At 48.6% G+C, this 18847-nt stretch overlaps 1 protein-coding gene across 2 annotated transcripts in view; it reads left to right on the forward strand.

The window, feature by feature from the left end:
* Positions 1–16593, forward strand: part of FAM163A (family with sequence similarity 163 member A) — a 62812-nt gene extending 46219 nt beyond the window's left edge. Inside the window, exons 1-5 of one of the 2 annotated variants that reach the window (XM_007061156.4) lie at positions 3578–3783; positions 10855–10945; positions 13394–13416; positions 14482–14596; positions 16186–16593. In XM_007061156.4, the coding sequence (XP_007061218.2) occupies positions 14504–14596; positions 16186–16593 (501 nt within the window). In that variant the 5' untranslated portion in view covers positions 3578–3783; positions 10855–10945; positions 13394–13416; positions 14482–14503. Of the gene's footprint in view, positions 1–3577; positions 3784–10854; positions 10946–13393; positions 13417–14481; positions 14597–16185 lie in introns of those variants that run through there. The other variant, XM_043521161.1, reaches the window with a different exon arrangement.
* The last annotated feature ends 2254 nt before the right edge of the window (positions 16594–18847 follow it).

Here is an 18847-nt window from a genome sequence, read left to right on the forward strand (position 1 = left end):
TGGCAGGGGAGAACAAAACCCATCCCCAAATCCAACAGAACCTCTTCTGGCCGCTTGACAAAGTTCAGATCGCTTATCCCCCTTGCCTATTCAGCTTTTATCGTTTCCAGCCAGGGGCAGGTAGTGAATATGGCGAAGGCTAATGGATTGTTCTTGTGGCGTTTCCATATGAGTTTGCGGTTTTGAAGCATGTGGATAGTTCAGCTAAGGTTCTGATCAGCATCTGAACTCTCAGGTGTTTATCCAAGATGGATCTCTGAGCTTTGTGAGAACCCCCTTACCCCCAACAGTAATGTATAACTTGCTGAGCTCCAAAGAGCTTGGAAGATTGTAGGAATTTTCATGTCGGATTAGACCACTAGTCCATAAGAAAATCTTCCTGGGCCACTAATCAAGTCTTGTTGGCCATTCTGGACCAACTTTTTCCATTTCTGCTTTACCCTTTTAAAGATGGGATGATTGGGGTTCAACACAGTATTTGGGGGGAAGATGTGCCACTAATTTCAATAATGACATATTTTCAGTATTGTTCTCTTCCTCTCGCTATACAGCCCAAGCTTTCTTGTTTGCTGCTGCTGTCTGTTGAGCAGATGTTTTCTTTGGCCTGTTGAAGTGACACCTAGATCTTTCCTGAGTGGTTACAGTTAATTATGAGTATGAGTAATTCAAATAGTTCATTCCAGCACTGGCAATCCCGGTCCACTTGCACTTGTCTCCACTGAATTTCATCTGCTACTGTTGCCCAGTTGCCCAGCTCTGTTAGCTCCTACTAAACTGGAAATCATCATCTCCCCAGATCCTGCTCTGGATTTTAGAATCTTAGTGTTGCCATCTCTCCTAATTATATTGCAAGTCTTGCCGTATTTGTTTTTTCTTCAAGTCCTGGCTGCTGGAGTCGTGACTACAGGAGAATTTTGGCTTTCATTATGAAAAAGGTAAATTTTCTTGGAGAGAAAAAGCATGGAAAAACTGCTCCAAGCCTACCCACAAGGCACAGGCGGGGGGAAGAATCCACCTTTTTTTTTTTTTAATTTTATTTTTTAAATCTCATGATTTTGGGAACCTTGACTCATGATTTTTGAACGTTTGGATTTGGCAATACTAGAACCCTGCCAGGTTACCAGGGATAGTCAAGCTGAATATTAATTTTGAACATTGAGAACTATTCAGCCATTTGAATATTACTTCCGTATCGGTCAGGTAATGTTCAAATCAGAGGTTTGTTCCTGCCATCTCTAGCCCCATGCAAAGCAGCTCAGTCCACCTCCCAGTTGCTTCCTGCTCCTTCCTTTCATGATGTAATTGTCACATACTGATCCAATGGCAAACCGCCAAGGGACAATCATCTTCATGGTGTGAAAACTGTTCTGAACCTGCACCACAAGATGGGATCTAAATGCCAGATCTTTTCACGTGGCTAGTGCAGGACACACAAGACAACCGCCCGTAGTGCTGGAACTGCTAAAGTAACAGCCTTGCATTAAAAATAGGAACCAGAAAAGAGAAAGTTACATGAATTTTAAAACCAACCATCCGAGCTGACTGAAGTGCAAAATGTCAACAAACAGTATAAATGGTGAAAACAAAATCTGATATCAGAAAATAGGGCTGAGATTTTCAAACCTGCCTAGGGGATTTGGACGCCCAGTTCTTATTTACTTTAAGGAATACAGATGCTCTATTCCCGCTAGGTGGATTTGAAAATCTGAGCCTGGATGCGTAGTGCATTCAGCTTAAATGCAATAGCCCGTGCACAAGTGTGGCAACATGCCTGTTAACAAAGATGGTGGTGTAACACGTGGTGGTGAAATAATTCAATCTGTCGGTAGCCAAGATTCTATGCTGGTTTGCACCTGGTGTAACTCATTGGCTTCAGTGCAGTGTAAGGTTAGGATTTGGCCTTGGAGTGTGTAGATATGTTGTAAGTGTGCAAAGCACTCTGAAATCCTTCAGGGTGAAAACTACAACCCTCTGTGGAGGCATCCGAGTTAGAAAGCAGCCAAGAAGGGCCAGGGGGTGAAATCCTCACCCAAAAGGGCACTTTAAGTGTCTCCTCCATGGCTTTAACATCACAGATGGGGAGGGATGTGAACTGAGCCCCCAAACCCACTAGTAAATGCTTTTATTTTTCTAGGCGGTTTTAAAGGGCTGGATCCTAGCTCAAATTGGTGTACCTCTAGAAGTCAATGGAGTTATCCTCTAGCTGGGGATCTACCCCTTTCCATTTCCATCCCAGTGGCTAGCTCAAGGAGCAAGGGAAGTGTCTCTATGAGCAGAGCCGAAAATAAAACCAGAGCACTCTTTATCCCGGCCGAGGCTTCTTTTGTTTTCTGAGAGCAGCCCCGTTTATGGTGCTCTGGCCTGACCGCATTTCCATTACAAACCCCTCGGTTCAGAAACTCCGAGAGTCTCTCTTAATAAACAAACCAATCAATTAACTTGGGGGTGCCTGTTAGTACATGGTGTCTCAGGCGAAGAGTGGAGTGGCAGGAAATCCATTTGTCTATTTTAAATTGTAGCAGGGGAGTCGCCTCCATTTTCTAACTGAGTCAAAAGGAAAAAAATGTTTCTTGTCTTGGGCACTCCGGTATTCTTTGTTATTTAAAAAAACCAGTAAAGAGACACTGCCAAGAATTAGCTTCCCGAAAAGTCTTCACCTGTGTTACTAACAACATCTTTAGGGTATTAACACTGACTTTTAAAGTCAGTTCAGTGCTCCATCATTTCAGGCTTCACTTGGATCTTAGATTCATAGATACTAAGGTCAGAAGGGACCATTATGATCATCTAGTCCGACCCCCTGCACAACGCAGGCCACAGAATTTCACCCACCCAGTCCTGCGAAAAACCTCTCACCTATGTCTGAGCTATTGAAGTCCTCAGATGGTGGTTTAAAGACTTCAAGGAGCAGAGAATCCTCCAGCAAATGACCCGTGCCCCATGCTACAGAGGAAGGCGAAAAACCTCCAGGGCCTCTTCCAATCTGCCCTGGAGGAAAATTCCTTCCTGACCCTAAATACGGCGATCAGCTGAACCCTGAGCATATGGGCAAGATTCACCAGCCAGATACCCAGGAAAGAATTTTCTGTAGTAACTCCGATCCCACCCCATCTAACATCCCATCACAGGCCAGGGCCTATTTACCATGAATATTTAAAGATCAATTAATTACCAAAATCATGTTATCCCATCATATGCTTGACCGTGTGCCTTTAAAATAATATGGAGCTTCCATGGATGACCAAAACATAGGCTAGCATTCCAGGGCATTCTGGGGAAAAATCCCAATTGAAGAGGGGTGTAATTGGGGCAGTTCTCTTTTAAGGTCAGTGATTAGTGTGCTAGCCTTGGACTCGGGAGAGTCTCTGCTCCACCACAAGTTTCCTGTGTGACCTTGGGCAAGTCCCTTAATCTCAGTTGCACCTCTGTACAATGGGATAGTAGCACTGCCTTGCCTCCCAGGGGTGTTGTGAGGATCACCACATTACAGACTTTGAGGTGCTCAGGGGCTGTGGTGATGGGGGCCAGATAAGTACCTGGGATAGGTGTGTTTTTTGTTTTTTTTACACCAGTGTAAGTCCAGAATCCATCCGCAGAAGCCAATGGAGTTATGCCAGCCTTGTACCAGTGGAATGCAGAGCAGAATTTGGCTGACGCATCCAGTCTCTTCTGCTGCGGCATGAAAGCTCCCATCAAAGTGACCCACGGCACTGAATAAAGTGGTGAAGAGGTTTGGGTTGTTGCTGCCACTACCTCACAAGCAGTGGAGAGTGTCTTTGCCAGGTGAGAACCACTTCTGACAAATAAGCAGCCGTTTACTCAGCTCTGGGATGTGCCAACTTCTGCCAGTGTGTCCTATGGCACAGGGTCCCTGGCAGAGGGAAGTCTGCCTGGGGCAGGGGCAGCGCAGGCTCTCTCACCCTACTGTGAGTGGCTCAGAGTCAGTCAATGCAATCCCATGAGAAGATGGCACTAGGCGGGGGTTGGAGGGGGTGGAGTGGAGAGTGGCCAGGGCATCTTGAGTGCTAGTGGGTAGCCTCCACTGACACAGCCCTATGGAGTTCTGGGCACAAGCTCGTGCTATTGCCACATAGTGGAACACCCAAGCAGGGTAACACTGTGCCAGTCTGATGAATCAGAACTGTAGATTTCTATTGCTTCTGAGGGGCAGCGTACTAGGCAAATTGCCCTAAGTGAATCCACCCTCTGTGTGCTGTGTCTCAACAGCAGAGCTCTCTGGGCTCGCTGGCAGTTGGGAAGAGTTGGCCTGCAGCACTGTTTTAAGTGCTGTTTACAGCCTGGCTCATTCTAGGTACTTAGTAATGCTTGGTTTGTCACTGCGCTTCTGGAGCTTTTAACTGCTGTGTGCACGGAACAGGGAGCATCCAACAGAGTTTAAGTAATCAGTGCTGGGGTGCATGGGCGCGCTCTGGGGAATCCAGCCCTGTGCAGATGGCCTCCACACAGTCTGCACCACTTAGGTCCCAGCCCCCGTCTTACAGTAGGACTCGGGGGGGTGTGCTGGGTTCCTGCCAAGGAGGGAATATTGCCCTCTGTGTGTGCTTGTCCATTCTCTCTCTTTCTCTTTCTGATGTGCATGCTCTGCATAGCACGAATGCAGCAATTTTTCAATTCTTATTGCACGTCACCACTTGCGGCAGGCTGCCGTAGCACCGCTCCATCCTGGGACCTTCCCCAGCACTCATGCTAACTCGGGAATTGAAAGGGATGCTTTGCCTGTGGAACTTGGTCTGCATCCAGAGGCTCTCCTCTCCTCTGTGCCTCAATGTCCTATCCGTAAGATAGGCATAGTACTACTTTTCTCCCCCTCTCTCTGCTCTAGTACATTGTAAGGTCTTCAGGCCAGGAATGGTTTCCTCTATTTGCAGTGCTTAGCACAATGGGGCAGTTACCTTGGTTGGGGCCTTTACAAACTGTTGTCATACAAATAATTAATGGGACCGCCAATACCAAGCTGTGGGGGTTGCATAAGAACAGAGGTAGAGAGCAAGCCAGCCGTGGCAATGATTTTTGTTCTGCGTGCTGTAGCTCAGTGAAGTTCAGTCTATGCCATAAGCAGCAGGCCTAGACCAACGCTCAGTGGAGACTCTAAGGCAGGAGTAGGCAATCTATGGCACGCATGCCAAAGGCGGCACGCGAGCTGATTTTCAGTGGCACTCACACTGCCCGGGTCCTGGCCACCGGTCCGGGGGGCTCTGCGTTTTAATTTAATTTTAAATGAAGCTTCTTAAACATTTTAAAAACCTTATTTACTTTACATACAACAATAGTTTAGTTATATATTATAGACTTATAGAAAGAGACCTTCTAAAAATGTTAACATGTATTACTAGCACGCGAAACCTTTAATTAGAGTGAATAAATGAAGACTCGGCACACCCCTTCTGAAAGATTGCCAACCCCTGCTCTAAGGGAATCCTAGCTTGCAGAAAACAATGAATTTCCTTGCACTGTTTGTAGGTGAATCGATTCTTGTTCATTTGTCAAACACAGACTAAAGGCTCTAATGGAAAAATAATTTAGTGTGAATTCAACCGGAGGCAGCAAATAATTGACCACAGACTTAACAGGCCAGATTCTGCTGTGAGTCACGCTCCTGTCAATGGACTAAATTCAGACTGACTGACTGTAAGCAGACGCAGCGCCACCTGCGTCAGTGGACTTGTCCCCACTTGCACCAGCTCTGAATGAGGCCCAGTGAGCAGGCATGGTGGAGGAAAGAATCTGGCTCCTTATTTATATTTGGAGAAATACATTCAATCAGATTCTCCTCTCAGCTGTGCTGGTGGAACCTCAGAGTCCAGTGGAGCTGGGCCAGCATGACTAAGCCAAGAACTCATCTCTCTGACTCTAAAGCGATTTCCCCTAAAACATGAAGCATCAGGAAAAGACGGAGGCTGAGTGGTTTGAATATAACCGGAGGTAACGTTAAGTACTAATGCAGAGGCGTTTTTCCTGCCAGTCCACGTGGCGTGTGTTTCAGAGCACACCTGTTTGCTGCACTCTAATGCAAGAGTGGCCAGAGATCAGGCACAGACGCATGTTCTCTACCGTAAGTGGTAGCAAGTGTCAACCTCCATATGCATCTGCTGTCTTCCTTACAAGAGCACTGAGTTGGAGGGATGGGGGCATGGATGGAGAACGGTTGCAGTTTAGACATGGGTTGGATCATTAGTACAAGGATTGCTGAATAGACCCAGAGCTGTGTGTCATATGCCCTATATTGCTGGCAGAAGGAGATTCCCCTCTTCCTCGTGCTCCAGAAGCACAGGACTCTCACTGGAGCATCTGCATTCTAGCTTCACAGCTGATTCGGGGTTCCCTGTGGCTGCGGTGTGCAACATATAGACAACTGTAAAGTCCCAGATGGCCATCAAAATGTTAGCAAAGCTGAGAGTTGATGACATGCTCCAGGCCCCTCAGCCCAGTCACTGATCGAGGCAGGGTTAAAACAGGGCTTCCTGACTCCCCAGTGCCATGCTTATTCCTCTCGCTGGGGCCTGCTGCCTCCTCTGAATGGCTGAGAGCTGAACATGTAGCAGGTGTTTGAACGTGGAGCATTATGGCCCTAAGTCTCTCCTTGTCTAGTTCCAGCCAAAATAGCCTGCTCCCCCCAGGTTGGGGAGAAGGGTGGAGCCATTCGGATAATCACTCTGTGAGTGCAGGAGAAATGAAAAGGCTGGTTGCAGCCCAAGCCAGGGGTACGCTCGGTGCCAGCCAGCCATGTCGTCTCTGCACAGCCAAAAAGTAAACCGCAAACGAGGCCAGCATGGAGCGTGAACGTGCCCAGCTGGGACTGCCGCTCCATCTGCAGCACGCGCCACGTGCCCAGAGCTTTGCTGGGGCTTGGCAAGGAGGGGAATCCATTAGCGGGAGAGTCCACGTAGCCCAATTCACAATAGCGTGACTTGGCTCCCTGCTGCCTATGCAACTTAGCTGCGGCTTTGCTTTTCCTGCCGTAATTTTTCTCTGTTTAAACTACCAAACTGAGCATGATTAAGCTCAGCACAGATAAATCTTCCTGTCCTTCCTTCAGCCCCCACAGAATCACCTCTTTTCCCTTCTGTCTCCATCACCTTTGCATTTGGCCTGTGCTGTAGCTGTTTTTCCCCTTTCTTGCTCTTTATGCTTCTCTCCCCCATAGCAGTAAACTCTGGTAATGGTTGACTTTTTTTAAAAAATATATACACATACACCAGACAGAAATTCTTCCTCCTCCCTTCAAATCATTGACCAGGGATGCTTATTCACAGGGGGCAAAGGACCCTATCTCCAGGGCCACTACTTCCTGCCCCCCCATTCCACACATAAGCCATTAATAAGGAAAGCACTCCGCTCCAGCAGCATGACTCACTCACAGGTCACCTCTGCCCCAGAGTAGTGGGATAAGAATAGAACTTGGTTGTGTGATATGTGGGGTCCGGTTTCCCGGCAGGAGCAGCCCCTGGTGCGCCAAGAGCTAATTAGGGGACTTTTCTCTCTCTTGGGAAGTGTGGTGCCAAGGTAACCGAGGGGGTGCACACCGGAGCCGATGATGGTGATGAAGCTGGGACCAGTAAAATGGGAGGACAGGAGGAGGTGTCAGCCAACTTCCCGGGGCTGGTATAAGGGCTTGCCGGCAGCATGCCACTAACCATAACCCAACAATGCTGATGTGGGAATCCCAGGGCAGTTTGGACACTGGAGTAGGTGTCAAACGTTGGGCAGGGCCAGGAGAAGGGCCCCAGTCCCTACACCAGAGTCTGAGCAGGGTAGGGGCTCACCATATGCTCTAGAATGTGTGATTTCCTGTGAGCACCTGCAGGGGAATGTTGGCATGCTTCCTGCACCCAAGGTCTCTGTGCTCTGTAATAGGCAGGTGGCTCTGGGCTGTCCCACACCGCCCAGAAGAATTGTTTGTCCCTCCTGGTCAAGGCAGTTCAGGTATGGCTGTCCAAGTGAAGCATTCGGGGTGTGGGTGTCTGGTTCAGGCAATGTACAAACCACAGCATCATCACCCAGCTCTGCTGGCACACAACAGTGTGCCGCATTAGCAGAGCTGAAATACCCGGCCAAAGGAGAAGGTGTGGTGGAGTGAGCTGTTGGTCTCGATTTTGTTGAGTAGCTTCCACAGCCCACTTGCCATGGGGAGGGCTTTCTGAAAGCTCCGTGTACGCAGCCTGGTGCCTCTCTAGTGAACATCATCCTCTTTAATTTTGTCTAAGAATCTGGTTCCACCTTGTTGGGAGTTTTTGTGCTTGTGAAACTACTCATCCTCGACTAGAGCCAGGCACAGTGCCAGCAACGCACAAGCTTCCACCCATGTCCACAGCCGTGCCAGTGCACCCCAGCCCAGCTAGCTCAGTCCTCATCCCTCGATAGCTCTGCTGTTGTGCTCATTGTATCAAATAGCAGCTGGAGAACGGCAGAGAGAGAATAAGATGATGGTGGCGCTGTATATTTTTGTGAGATTGCAGAAAACTAGCTAGTCTTTCCTCAAACAATCAGTGCATAACATAAACCTGACGTGTGCCTCCTGCGTTCCATTCCAGATCATTGTTTGTGCCAGATCATGTGGTGACTTTTTTACCTGTGAGAGACAAAGACCATCTTCCTTGTCCATGCATTGTCATTGAATTTAGTGTTCTAAAATAGCTAGTGGACTAGCAGTGCTGTATGAAATGACACACTCCCTGTGAAAGGACTGTGTGAACATTGCATACCCTAGACCTGTCTGGCCCTGCTAGGTGCACAAAATACAGCCAGTGTCACTTCATGTTAACTCCTTGTAAAGGCTGCGTTACTTCACTGGGACTGCCTGAGGAGTAGGCTAAAGCCGAAGTTGCTCTTTGGATGTGGAACATTAAGCCCTGCCAATGAGGACCTATCATGGAATCATAACAACTAGAGATGGAAAGATCACCAAACAGGTTAAGCTGGGTGTGAAATGTCTTCCCATCCCAGGAGAGTTTCTGAAACTTAAAGTCCTGTCCTAACCTTGGATGAGAAAATGTGGGATTGGGTCAATGGACATGTTTCATTTTGATTGTGACCTTCTGTAGGTATAAATTAACTAAAAAATTTTGAACCAAACAACAAAACTTTACATTTAGACAAGTTTGAAACTTTATACGCACACGTGGACACACACACACACGTGTGTATGTCTGTATGTACGTAAATATAAAAATACTGGAGATTTGTTGAAACCAACACTTTCCTGCCAAAAGTTTTGGTTTAGACAAATCAACACTTTCTGATGGAAAAACAATTAGTGGGAGAATTCCATGCTGTGGCCAGGGCAGGACTGCTTCCTGCAGTATATTTGCCAATGCTTTGACCAGTCCACTTTTAAGTAACTGAACAATGGGGATTCTGCCAGTGCTCCTTGGAGACCATTCCACGGTCTACTATTTCTGCCTGTTAGAATATCTTCTTGAAGTTGAGCTCAGAGCTCTTTTTGTTTAACTTCATTTCATGTTCAGTTAATCCAAGGGGTTTCATTAACTATCTTCCTACCATTCTTGTTGTTTGTAGCCCTCGAATACTTCATAAGGGTTTGGAGTATCATACTGTACATTCCCCACCATCATTGTGAAGCCAGGCTATGTGCACTTGGTTCTTCAAATCAATTCCCACACATCCTCCCAACCCTGCATTAATTTTTCATGTCCCTCTCTCTGATTTTCCAGTTTGGTGTGATCCAATGGGAAAGACCAAAGGCTCTTTAGAAGAGTCATCCCTGGCATAGATCATTTAGCAGTACACACACACACGCACGCACACACACACACACAGAAACATCTGCCTTATCCATGTGAACCCGTCAGGCATGTGGCAGGCTAACAGGCACCTGCTTGGCACCATCATCCTACAGCCGTGCCCTGCAGTTCCATTGCCGAGATGCAGACTACATTGCCTCTGTGCATGTTACCCTGGGGTGGGACATGCAGAGACATGGTGAGTGAGGCGTTAAAAGGGAAAATAGGTCTTTGTTTTCCACTGCAACTCTCCTGGCACTGTGGAGAACCTGGAAGGGCCCAGTTGGTTCTGGTCCACATCCATGCACTGCTTAGCAGTGCGTGAGTTAAGGAGCCAATTAGACACTTTTCTTATCCAGGCTGCCACCTCGCTTGATCAATTTCACGAGTTAATTAATATCTCTTGAGGGCTTAATTAGATTGGATTGGCTGGAAATGGACTGGGGCACAGGTCCCTCTCAATGAGCATGCTCCTGAAGGGGCTGTGACTCAAAAGGAGATGGAGATTGTTAATTAAATGTGATCACGCCAGCTGCAGCCAGTGTTTTCCCCAGTTACAGAATCAGTGCTGCCCTGGGGAAAAGTGAAACTGACAGACACTGAGCGGGGATGTCTCAGGTGGACAGACTGCCTGGAAACTGGGTCCATTGGCCAAGGGCCTTACGGTGGGTGGGCTTTCCATCTTCCTTTTAAAGCAGCAAGGACTGGGTCACTGCAGGAGGCAGGTAAGGCAAATCCTTTGTTCCAGCAGGGACTGGGAACAGCATTATAGTGGGAACTACTCAAAGTTCCTCAGAGAGATGGGATCTAGGGACTAGGACTCTGGGGGCCTGGGCTCTGTTCCTAGCTCTGACACATGACTGATGTGTGATCACTTCGTCTCTCTCTCTTCTCACACCCTGTGTCCGTCTTTAGTCAGATGGTGAGCTCTGCGGGACAGGCACTATCTCTTTCTGTGTGTACATATGTATGTATGTACAGGGCCTAGCACAGTGGAGTCCTGATCTCATCTGTGGTTGCCAAGTGCTGCTGTAATATAAGTAAATGATTGTACTGCTTCCGATGTTTTCCTCTCCGATTTCTCCCCCTCAAGGACAACCCACGTAATGCCGTGTGGAACTTCCTGCTCCAGTCGTCTCCTCTCAGGCCCATGTGACTGTGGCACCATTTCAGCCATTTTCATTGTAAGTGTCCAGCCAAGCTACCCATGACAACCCACTTGTTCAAGGTTAGACATCTGGGTAGGTGTTGAGAAAAGCCCCATCTGAGCCCTGTGGGGAAAAGAAGACATGCTCCCCGTGCACTGATAGTCTGTTTGTTGTAGTGTGGTGACTGCGGATTTACACTACATGGGACAATATACCAAGTACACAGGAGGCTAATCTGGTGGCTAAGGCACTCGACTGGGATTCAGGAGAGCTGGGTTTGATTCCTGGCTCTGCTACAGACTGCCTGTGTGACCTTGGGCCAGTCACTTCGGACTCTTCTTCCCTGCAGAGTTAACTCAAGTTACAACTTCAGTGATGCCCCAAACTGCAGTCCTTCCCCCCACCCCCCCAAAAAAAACCCTTCACTTGAGTGCAGTGGTGCTTTTAACTCCAGTTTGCCGGCCCACCAAGTGGGATAGGCTAGCTCAAGTCAGCCCAACTCATCAGCTGCTAACATGGCGGCTCTGTGTGCAGCTGGAATGTTTGACCGGCTGGCTGCTCGCACTCAAGCTCGGCTCACTTGAGTGTAGTTAACTTTGCAGTGAAGCCACAACCTTTGAGGTAGGAGCTGTCCCTGTATGGCATCTAGCAAAGTGGGGCCCTGCCACTGGTTGGAGCTTTTAGAGGGTGCATCTACTGGCTGTGGAAGCAAGCCTCCCAGCCAGGATCGAGAGAAACTTGGGCTAGCGGGCCTCGTGCCAGCGCTCTAAAAACAGCTGTGTAGACTGCGTGGAAGTGTGGCTCAGACTCGAAACCCACCCCCATTCGTAGGCTCCAGAGCCCAAGTCACAATCTCTGCCCATCCTGTTGTGGAGCAGGAGCGTGAACCCCGCTAGCCTGAGTCTGTTGAGCCAGGCTAGGAGGCTCGCTGCCACGGGCAGAGTAGACCTCCCCGAAGTGCTGCTGTAACAATAATACATAAACAGTTTGTGTGGGCCAGTTTTGAGGCTAGCCAATAGCATGCAGTGCAGTCAGTTGTAAAGACTGTAAGGCTAAATAATACTTAACGACGCTGTGCTTTTCCCCCAAGAAGCAACACTGAATTATTTGCAACCTCATGATAGCCACCGTGTCCTTAAAAGGTTGCCCTCTTGGGGGGCCGGGAGGGAAGAAGGTAACGTTTTTTGTAATCCTGGAGGCCAAATGCCCCTAACAACAATGCTAAAAGCCCCATTTTGTGCCCAGGGCTCCTGCTGACTTCAGTAGAGCCATTCACACGCAGTCTAGGGATGTGTTTGGCTCCGAGACTCCACTCAGCAAATCATGCCTTGCTTGCTGATTTCCTTGGAGTGGTTGGTCTTCTGCAAACATCCACTTCTCTATGCTTCTAACTAAAAAATGACAAAAGTGGCAAAGCAGCTAGTGAGCAGGGCAGGGGAACTGGCTCTGCTGGTGACTCGCTATGTGTGACTCTGAGCCTGTCCCCCATCGGTACAACGGGGAGTCTTAATACCTGCGTCCTAGCGGTGCTGCTTGGCTGAATTAATCTGACCTGCTGAGGCACTTTGAGAGCCAGAGGCTGCAGCACTGGGGTCAGTTGCACCACGGCAGCCATTGTGCGGGCGTGGCAGTGAGACCGACTGAGCAGCAAGGCTGTTCACTAGTGCCTTGGGAGCACTGTGCACCAGGTTGCATGGCTGGGCTGAGGGAGGTGGGTGGGCACTGCCAGACCCACTGGGGCAGGGCTGCCTGCACTTACATCATATGCCCAGCAATGTACTGAAATGTGCACTGCTCATGTGTGTTGAGCCAGATCCTGGCCCTTGTGTGCAGCCCAGGTAGGCCAAAGGAGAAGGAGGGGGAAGTTCCCATGGAGCGGAAGGAAGGGGAATTCTCTCCTCAAGGCATGGAGCAGCAACAGAGCCATCAGGCTTTCAGCAGCCCCTGCAGCTGCCCTCGCCCCCAGCCCCCTGTGGGGTTTGGTGAAGGATTGATCAGCCTTGCCCACACGGAGGTGAAGGGGGAGCCCATGTGGAGAACCAGAGCGCTTGTCTGTGTGGTATTATCGCAGAGTAATCAGATGGGCAACGGAAGTGCAGCAAACAGCCACGGGGTTTTTTTTGCCCTTGTGAATTATTGCAGAGCAAACATTACGCAATGCGCACAGCTCAGCTCACGTAGATCCTGGCTCCTTGGACTCTGCAGCATAGCACCATCACTGACTATTCATTCTTAGACCCAGCAATGGGATTAAGTTAATGAGGGGGCCTGATTCTCAGAGGCGCTTATCACCTCCAGTTACCACTGACTTCAGCTGGAGTTGTTGGTGCTCAGCACCTCTAGAAATCAGACCCAAAATGCCCAACACTTGACTGTCCAGGTTTGAACCACTGCCCCCTTAATGGCTAGTCAGAAATATTGCATAATGAATGAACATGGTCTAATCTCTCTCTCTCTCTCCCCCCCCCCCCCCATCCCTTGCAGGTCCAGCGCACCCTTCAGTGAACGTACGTACCCTCTGTTAACTCTTTCAACCCTGTCACCCACTTCATGCCCTCTTTGCACTGACTTCCCTTCTGTATGGCACTTTTAATGCTGGAAGATGCTGGGCTATTGCAGAGAGGCTGAGGGCTTCCCCCAGGCCTGCTGATGCCTTGGAGCCTGCTGTGCTCTGGAGTTTGGGCTTGCAAAGGCTCCGTGACCAAGTCAGGCTGTACCTTTAGACGTTCCCTGCTGGAGCTCTGGGTTCGAATCTAGCATCATGCTCCTCAGATCACAAGTGAAGCTCAGTTTGGAGGGATCTTTGTCCTTAGTCCTTATCAGAAATTCTTCATGCAGCTGAGCTTCAGAAGTAGCCTTTGGTCAAGAGCCACCTGCAGTTGGACAAGACTGGTCACACTGCATGGGGACCTGCTTTCTGAGGGTCAGCCCTGTATTTTTCAGCTGGAAACTTTCTGACCAACTAGAGGCAGCAGGCAGTAGCTTGAGCCTGCCCTCCCCTGGGTATATGGAAGAGCTGCCCATGTAGTTGTAGGAGCATCAGCGAAAATCTACTCCCGTCCAAGCTTAACTATAGTCTCCTAGCTTGTGTGCTGTTGAATTAGTACCACCTGGTGACTATGTTGGGAGCATGGAGCCTTGACTTGCAGAGTGCCCTTGGGCAAATCCGTCCAGCTCAGTTCCACCAGTGGGCTGCAAGGGTTAATTAGTGTTCCTTAAGCACTTTGAGACACCTGTGTGAAAAGGGATATTTGCACAAGGTACAAGAGAACAGCCTTCTGCTACCCTCCTCGCTTAGTCCTGGAGAGTTGCATTTCATTGGTCACAGTGCTCTTCTCCATCCTTCTGTTTTTCAGGCATTTCTTTGACTAACGCCATTCATTCTCCCACATGCACAGGGTACTCCCTGGGCTTGATTCTGCAGCCACTGAGCTACCCACATTTAAAGGCAGCGGTGGCTGTACAGATGCAGCAGTAGCAGAATCAGATTCCCTAACTCAAACCACAATAACTGACCATTGCTCTTAGCTCCCTTGAGTTTAACCCGCTCCTTTCCTTGCACTGCCTTTCAGAGTTTGATGGAGAATCGGTCGGATGACAGCGGGAACTGTTGTTATCACCGGTGGAATACTAGCGACCGTGATCCTACTGTGTATTATTGCGGTGCTCTGTTATTGTAGGCTACAGGTATGTAACTACACTTCTGGGGTACGGTACCTGTGCTTTGTACTTACCTGGACAATGCAGCTGAGTTTCAGGAATGCTGCTGTGCATTGCTTTATACCCCACTGCAGCAGGACACTGGGTGTTGTGATTGTTAATCTTTGCTATGCTCCCCCTTTTCCTAGGGAGCTCCATAGACTGAGGGCTTATTTTTGTTTTCCTTTTTCCTGGTGCTGGATGCAAATCCTGGGGGTTGAGGGTTTGTAGAACTCAAAATTAATTGGAGAGGTTGGCTGGTTTCGCAGTTCCCCCTGTAAAGTAAACCACTGGGTTTTTTTTCCTAAGGAGATTAGCTAGAAAACCCTTTTTATACACTGAAGTGAAGTCGGTGCTATGGGTAGAGGCAGAGTTCCCCACCATGCCCAAGCTAGGCTGCCTCAAATTTTCTGGACTAGATTTTCAGTTCCACCTGTGCTACTTTGCACCATGTGCATGGCACTTAGTGTCTGAATTCTCACTATAAGTGGCCAGCAGAGACCACCTTTGGCAGAGGCTGTCTCCGTACTGCTGTAAAACCTCTGAAGCTGGCTCCTGTGCCAGCCACCTCTTCCCAAAGCAGAGGGTGTGCTGAGGAGAGAGGGGGATGTGTGTTGGGGCGAGGCGGAGCTCTGCTATGCTACTCTGATCACTGCTGACATAAGGTTCCTGTGACCGTGTACCAGGCCCTTTGAGGCCCCCTGCTGGAGGCATCATGGTCCTACCACACCCCCGCCCCAGGGAAGGAGCAGTGAAGTTGGCTCCTCCAGGCCTGCCTAGAGAGGCTTTCATATGGGGCAAGATTAATAAGACTGGGACTTTTCTGCTTGCAAAAGAGATGACTAAAGGGGATATGAAAGAGGTCTATAAAATCATGATTGGTGTGGAGAAAGTAAATAAGGAAGTGTTATTTACTCCTCCTCATAATACAAGCACTAGGGGTCACCAAATCAAACTAATAGGCAGCAGGTTTAAAAACAAAAGGAAATATTTCTTCACACAATGCACAGTCAACCTGTGGAACTCCTTGTCAGGGGATGTTGTGAAGGCCAAGACTATAACAGGGTTCAAAAAAGAACTAGGTAAATTCATGGAGGATAGGTCCATCAGTGGCTGTTAGCCAGGATGAGCAGGGATGATGTCCTGAGTCTCTGTTCACCAAAAGCTGGGAATGGGCGACTGGGGATGGATCACTTGATGATTACCTGTTCTGTTCATTCCCTCTGGGGCACCTAGTATTGGTCACTGTCGGAAGACAGGATATTAGGCTAGATGGACCTTTGGTCTGACCCAGTATGGCCATTCTTATGTTCTTAAGCTCTTTGCATCTCCTCTCGAATGGTTCTATGTGCAATTCCCGGTAGTTGACCATTATCCTTCAGCCCCTGCTGAAGGACTTTCATGGATGAAGAAACATTGTGGGGAGGGGAGTGAGAATGACCGTGAATCCTAAAAATGTCTTCAAAAGTAGCCTGTGTCCAAGACCGTGTGTATGACCCTGTATGGGCCTTTGTGCACAAGCATAGCTGCATGGTATGTTATCCTCTTGCTAACCAAAGCCTTTTCCTTGTGCATAGTATTATTGCTGCAAGAAAGATGAATCTGCTGAGGAAGAAGAGGAGGAGGAGGAGGAGGAGGAGGAGGAGGAGCCTGACCTTCCCACTCGCTCATACCTTACAACCTGCAATGCCTGCAACTCTCGCATCGTCGACGGGCAGGGCAGCCCAGCACCACCACCCCACGAATTTAACCAGCAGGGTGCTCGGAACTACTGCCCTACCTGTTCCCCCTACAGCTCGCCCTTTTACATACGGACCGGTGACATGGTGCGGAATGGTGGTGAGAGGATCACCTACATGCCTGCCTGCTACAAGGAAATGGGGCCACCCATCAGAATGGCAACCCTCCAGAGTTACCCGATGACCCGCCATGGCATCGTCCATGAGACCTTTCCAAACCCGAGGGCTATTAGTACAGATGTGTAATCAGCATTGTCACTATCTCACGGGGTGCGCCAATGAGATGGCCATTGCGGGGTGGGGACTCCATTTATTTCAGTGGGGTTTCTTGCAAAGGAGAGGAACCCTTGAACAAACATAAACAGCTAAGTCAGAGACCCAGCGTGGTCCTGCTGTTGATCTGTCCAGATCATTGTAAGCTTTCGTGGGACATTTGAATGAAGAGCTTGAACAAGATTTCTGAACCTATCACAAGTGTAATTATTATTCCACTGTATCTACGGAAGGGACTTGTCTAACGAGGGCTATGTACAGTACGAACTAACTTAGTTATCAAGACCCTTGTGACTCTCCTTACTCCCTTGAGTCCTTAATGAGGTCTTTGGTGTCTACACTAAGCAAATCCTACTTGTCACTTTCCAAGGCAATACCACTGGCCTCCAGTATGGATGAACTGAGCACATTCAGCAAGAGCAAGACGTCATACGGGGAGCTGTCGGCTCCAGCAATGGCTGCGGCATTAGAAAGGAGGAAGAGAGCGAGAGGGTGAAGATCCAGCCAGTGTGCCGGGAGTTCTAACACTCTTGCTTGATGAAAGCTAATGGAGAAGCAAATAAACAGTTTGATCATTTTGTTCCCTTCATATCACGTTAGTTGCAATTGAATGCTAGTGTCTGTGTTAGAATGCAAAATAGGATAACCTCTCCCTGGCTACTTTAGATAATTATGAAGGGGAGAAAAGGGGACTAGTGAAATTACTGACATATGCTAACAATGGAGATGATCCTGCTGCTGCCAAAAAAAAAAAAAGCCCTTTAATCTTCACAGGCTTTTTTAAGAGTGATTTAATTTAGAGGCATAAAAAGCGCAAGGTTTTATTGAAAGGAAAAATTGCACTATTAAAGAATGAAAGCTTTGATCTTCTGCAGTGTGCAAAGCCCTGAAAGGCCCACTGCCATCTTCTGGGAAACTGAGAAATAGTCAGTTTAGGACTAATTCTGCTTACAATAGCAATAGGAATGGAAAAGACCTACTAGATCATGACCTTGGGGTCATGACCAGCAGTGGGAGGAATCACACAGACAGGTCTTTAGGGAGCTCATGATTGCCTTTCCTTTCTTTGGGGCTAGATTGGTGGCCCAAGCCTACTTTCTGGGGTAACATGGGGTCACTGCATGAAAAATGTTGACAACCACTGAGCTAGACCATCCAGTCCACCTCTCTGCAAAATGGACATGGAGATTATTTTTTATTCCAATACCAAACTAGGCAAAAATTACTAAAAAGGCGCATCTGTCATTCTGATCCATTTCCATAGCAGCCAGCTGCAGGGTCCCCAACACGTGGTCCCGTGTGTGCAGGTGGAGAATACGAATTGGTTGCAGGTGAACCTATAAAGCTAAGTTCCTGCTGCCACACAAACTTCCTTAGCGATGATCGCTAGAGTATGTTTAACACACAGCCGTGCTATTTAGGCAGCATTATTTAGAACTATAAACTGTGATAGAAGAAATAGTCTAACTCCATGAAAGGCGTTGGACTGACTGACAGCCTTTATATTCTCTGTTCATCCACAGTTGGGGCATGACATGGTGCTGGGGCACAGCACTGCCCAGAGCTGCAGGCTCCACGTTAGCAGGGAGAGGAGGGTTCAGTCTTCAGGCCCATTCACTCTTTGGCGTCCCTGCTGAGACTGCCAGTGAGGGAGCAGATTAGTGCCAAACGTGACGGTGGTGTGTGTGACACAAGCGTCTCTCCATCAGGAACCAACCCGTTTGCTGTAGACTGTTTGAACAGCCATTGGTCGCCTGCTGGTCTGTATTTGAACCAAGGCCTTAAAACTGAAAGATTTCGCATCCTGATACTCCCTGGCTCCTAAGCCATCCCGTCCTCACTGTGACCCCTAAATAGCATATTCTCCAGTTCTCCCTCAGATGGCAGTTGCCTCTTAAGTGTCCTCTTACGGACCCTGGGAGAAAAAGCCAGCTAATGTTGGGAGGGCAGTAGTAGCAACAAAGGCCTCCGACCCGAAGTGTTCAATAGCCCATTGCTCCTATTGGCTTCCTATCCCAACCAGCACACTCCCCTGGTGATACAGTGTCTGGCAGGGTTTTCCTTGGTCTAACTCAACAAGTCCTGTCCTTTCATATGCTAGTATCTGCTTTAGCTAGCCCTCCAGCCTGAACTTAACCCCACGCGACCTGTGGTGGTCAAAGTGCAGCCCATGAGCTAAACAGAGCACAAAGCTCTGCCTCTTTAATATGAAGGGACAGCCCACGGA

The sequence above is a fragment of the Chelonia mydas genome, chromosome 8, assembly GCF_015237465.2.
Source record: "Chelonia mydas isolate rCheMyd1 chromosome 8, rCheMyd1.pri.v2, whole genome shotgun sequence".
NCBI lineage: Eukaryota > Metazoa > Chordata > Testudines > Cheloniidae > Chelonia > Chelonia mydas.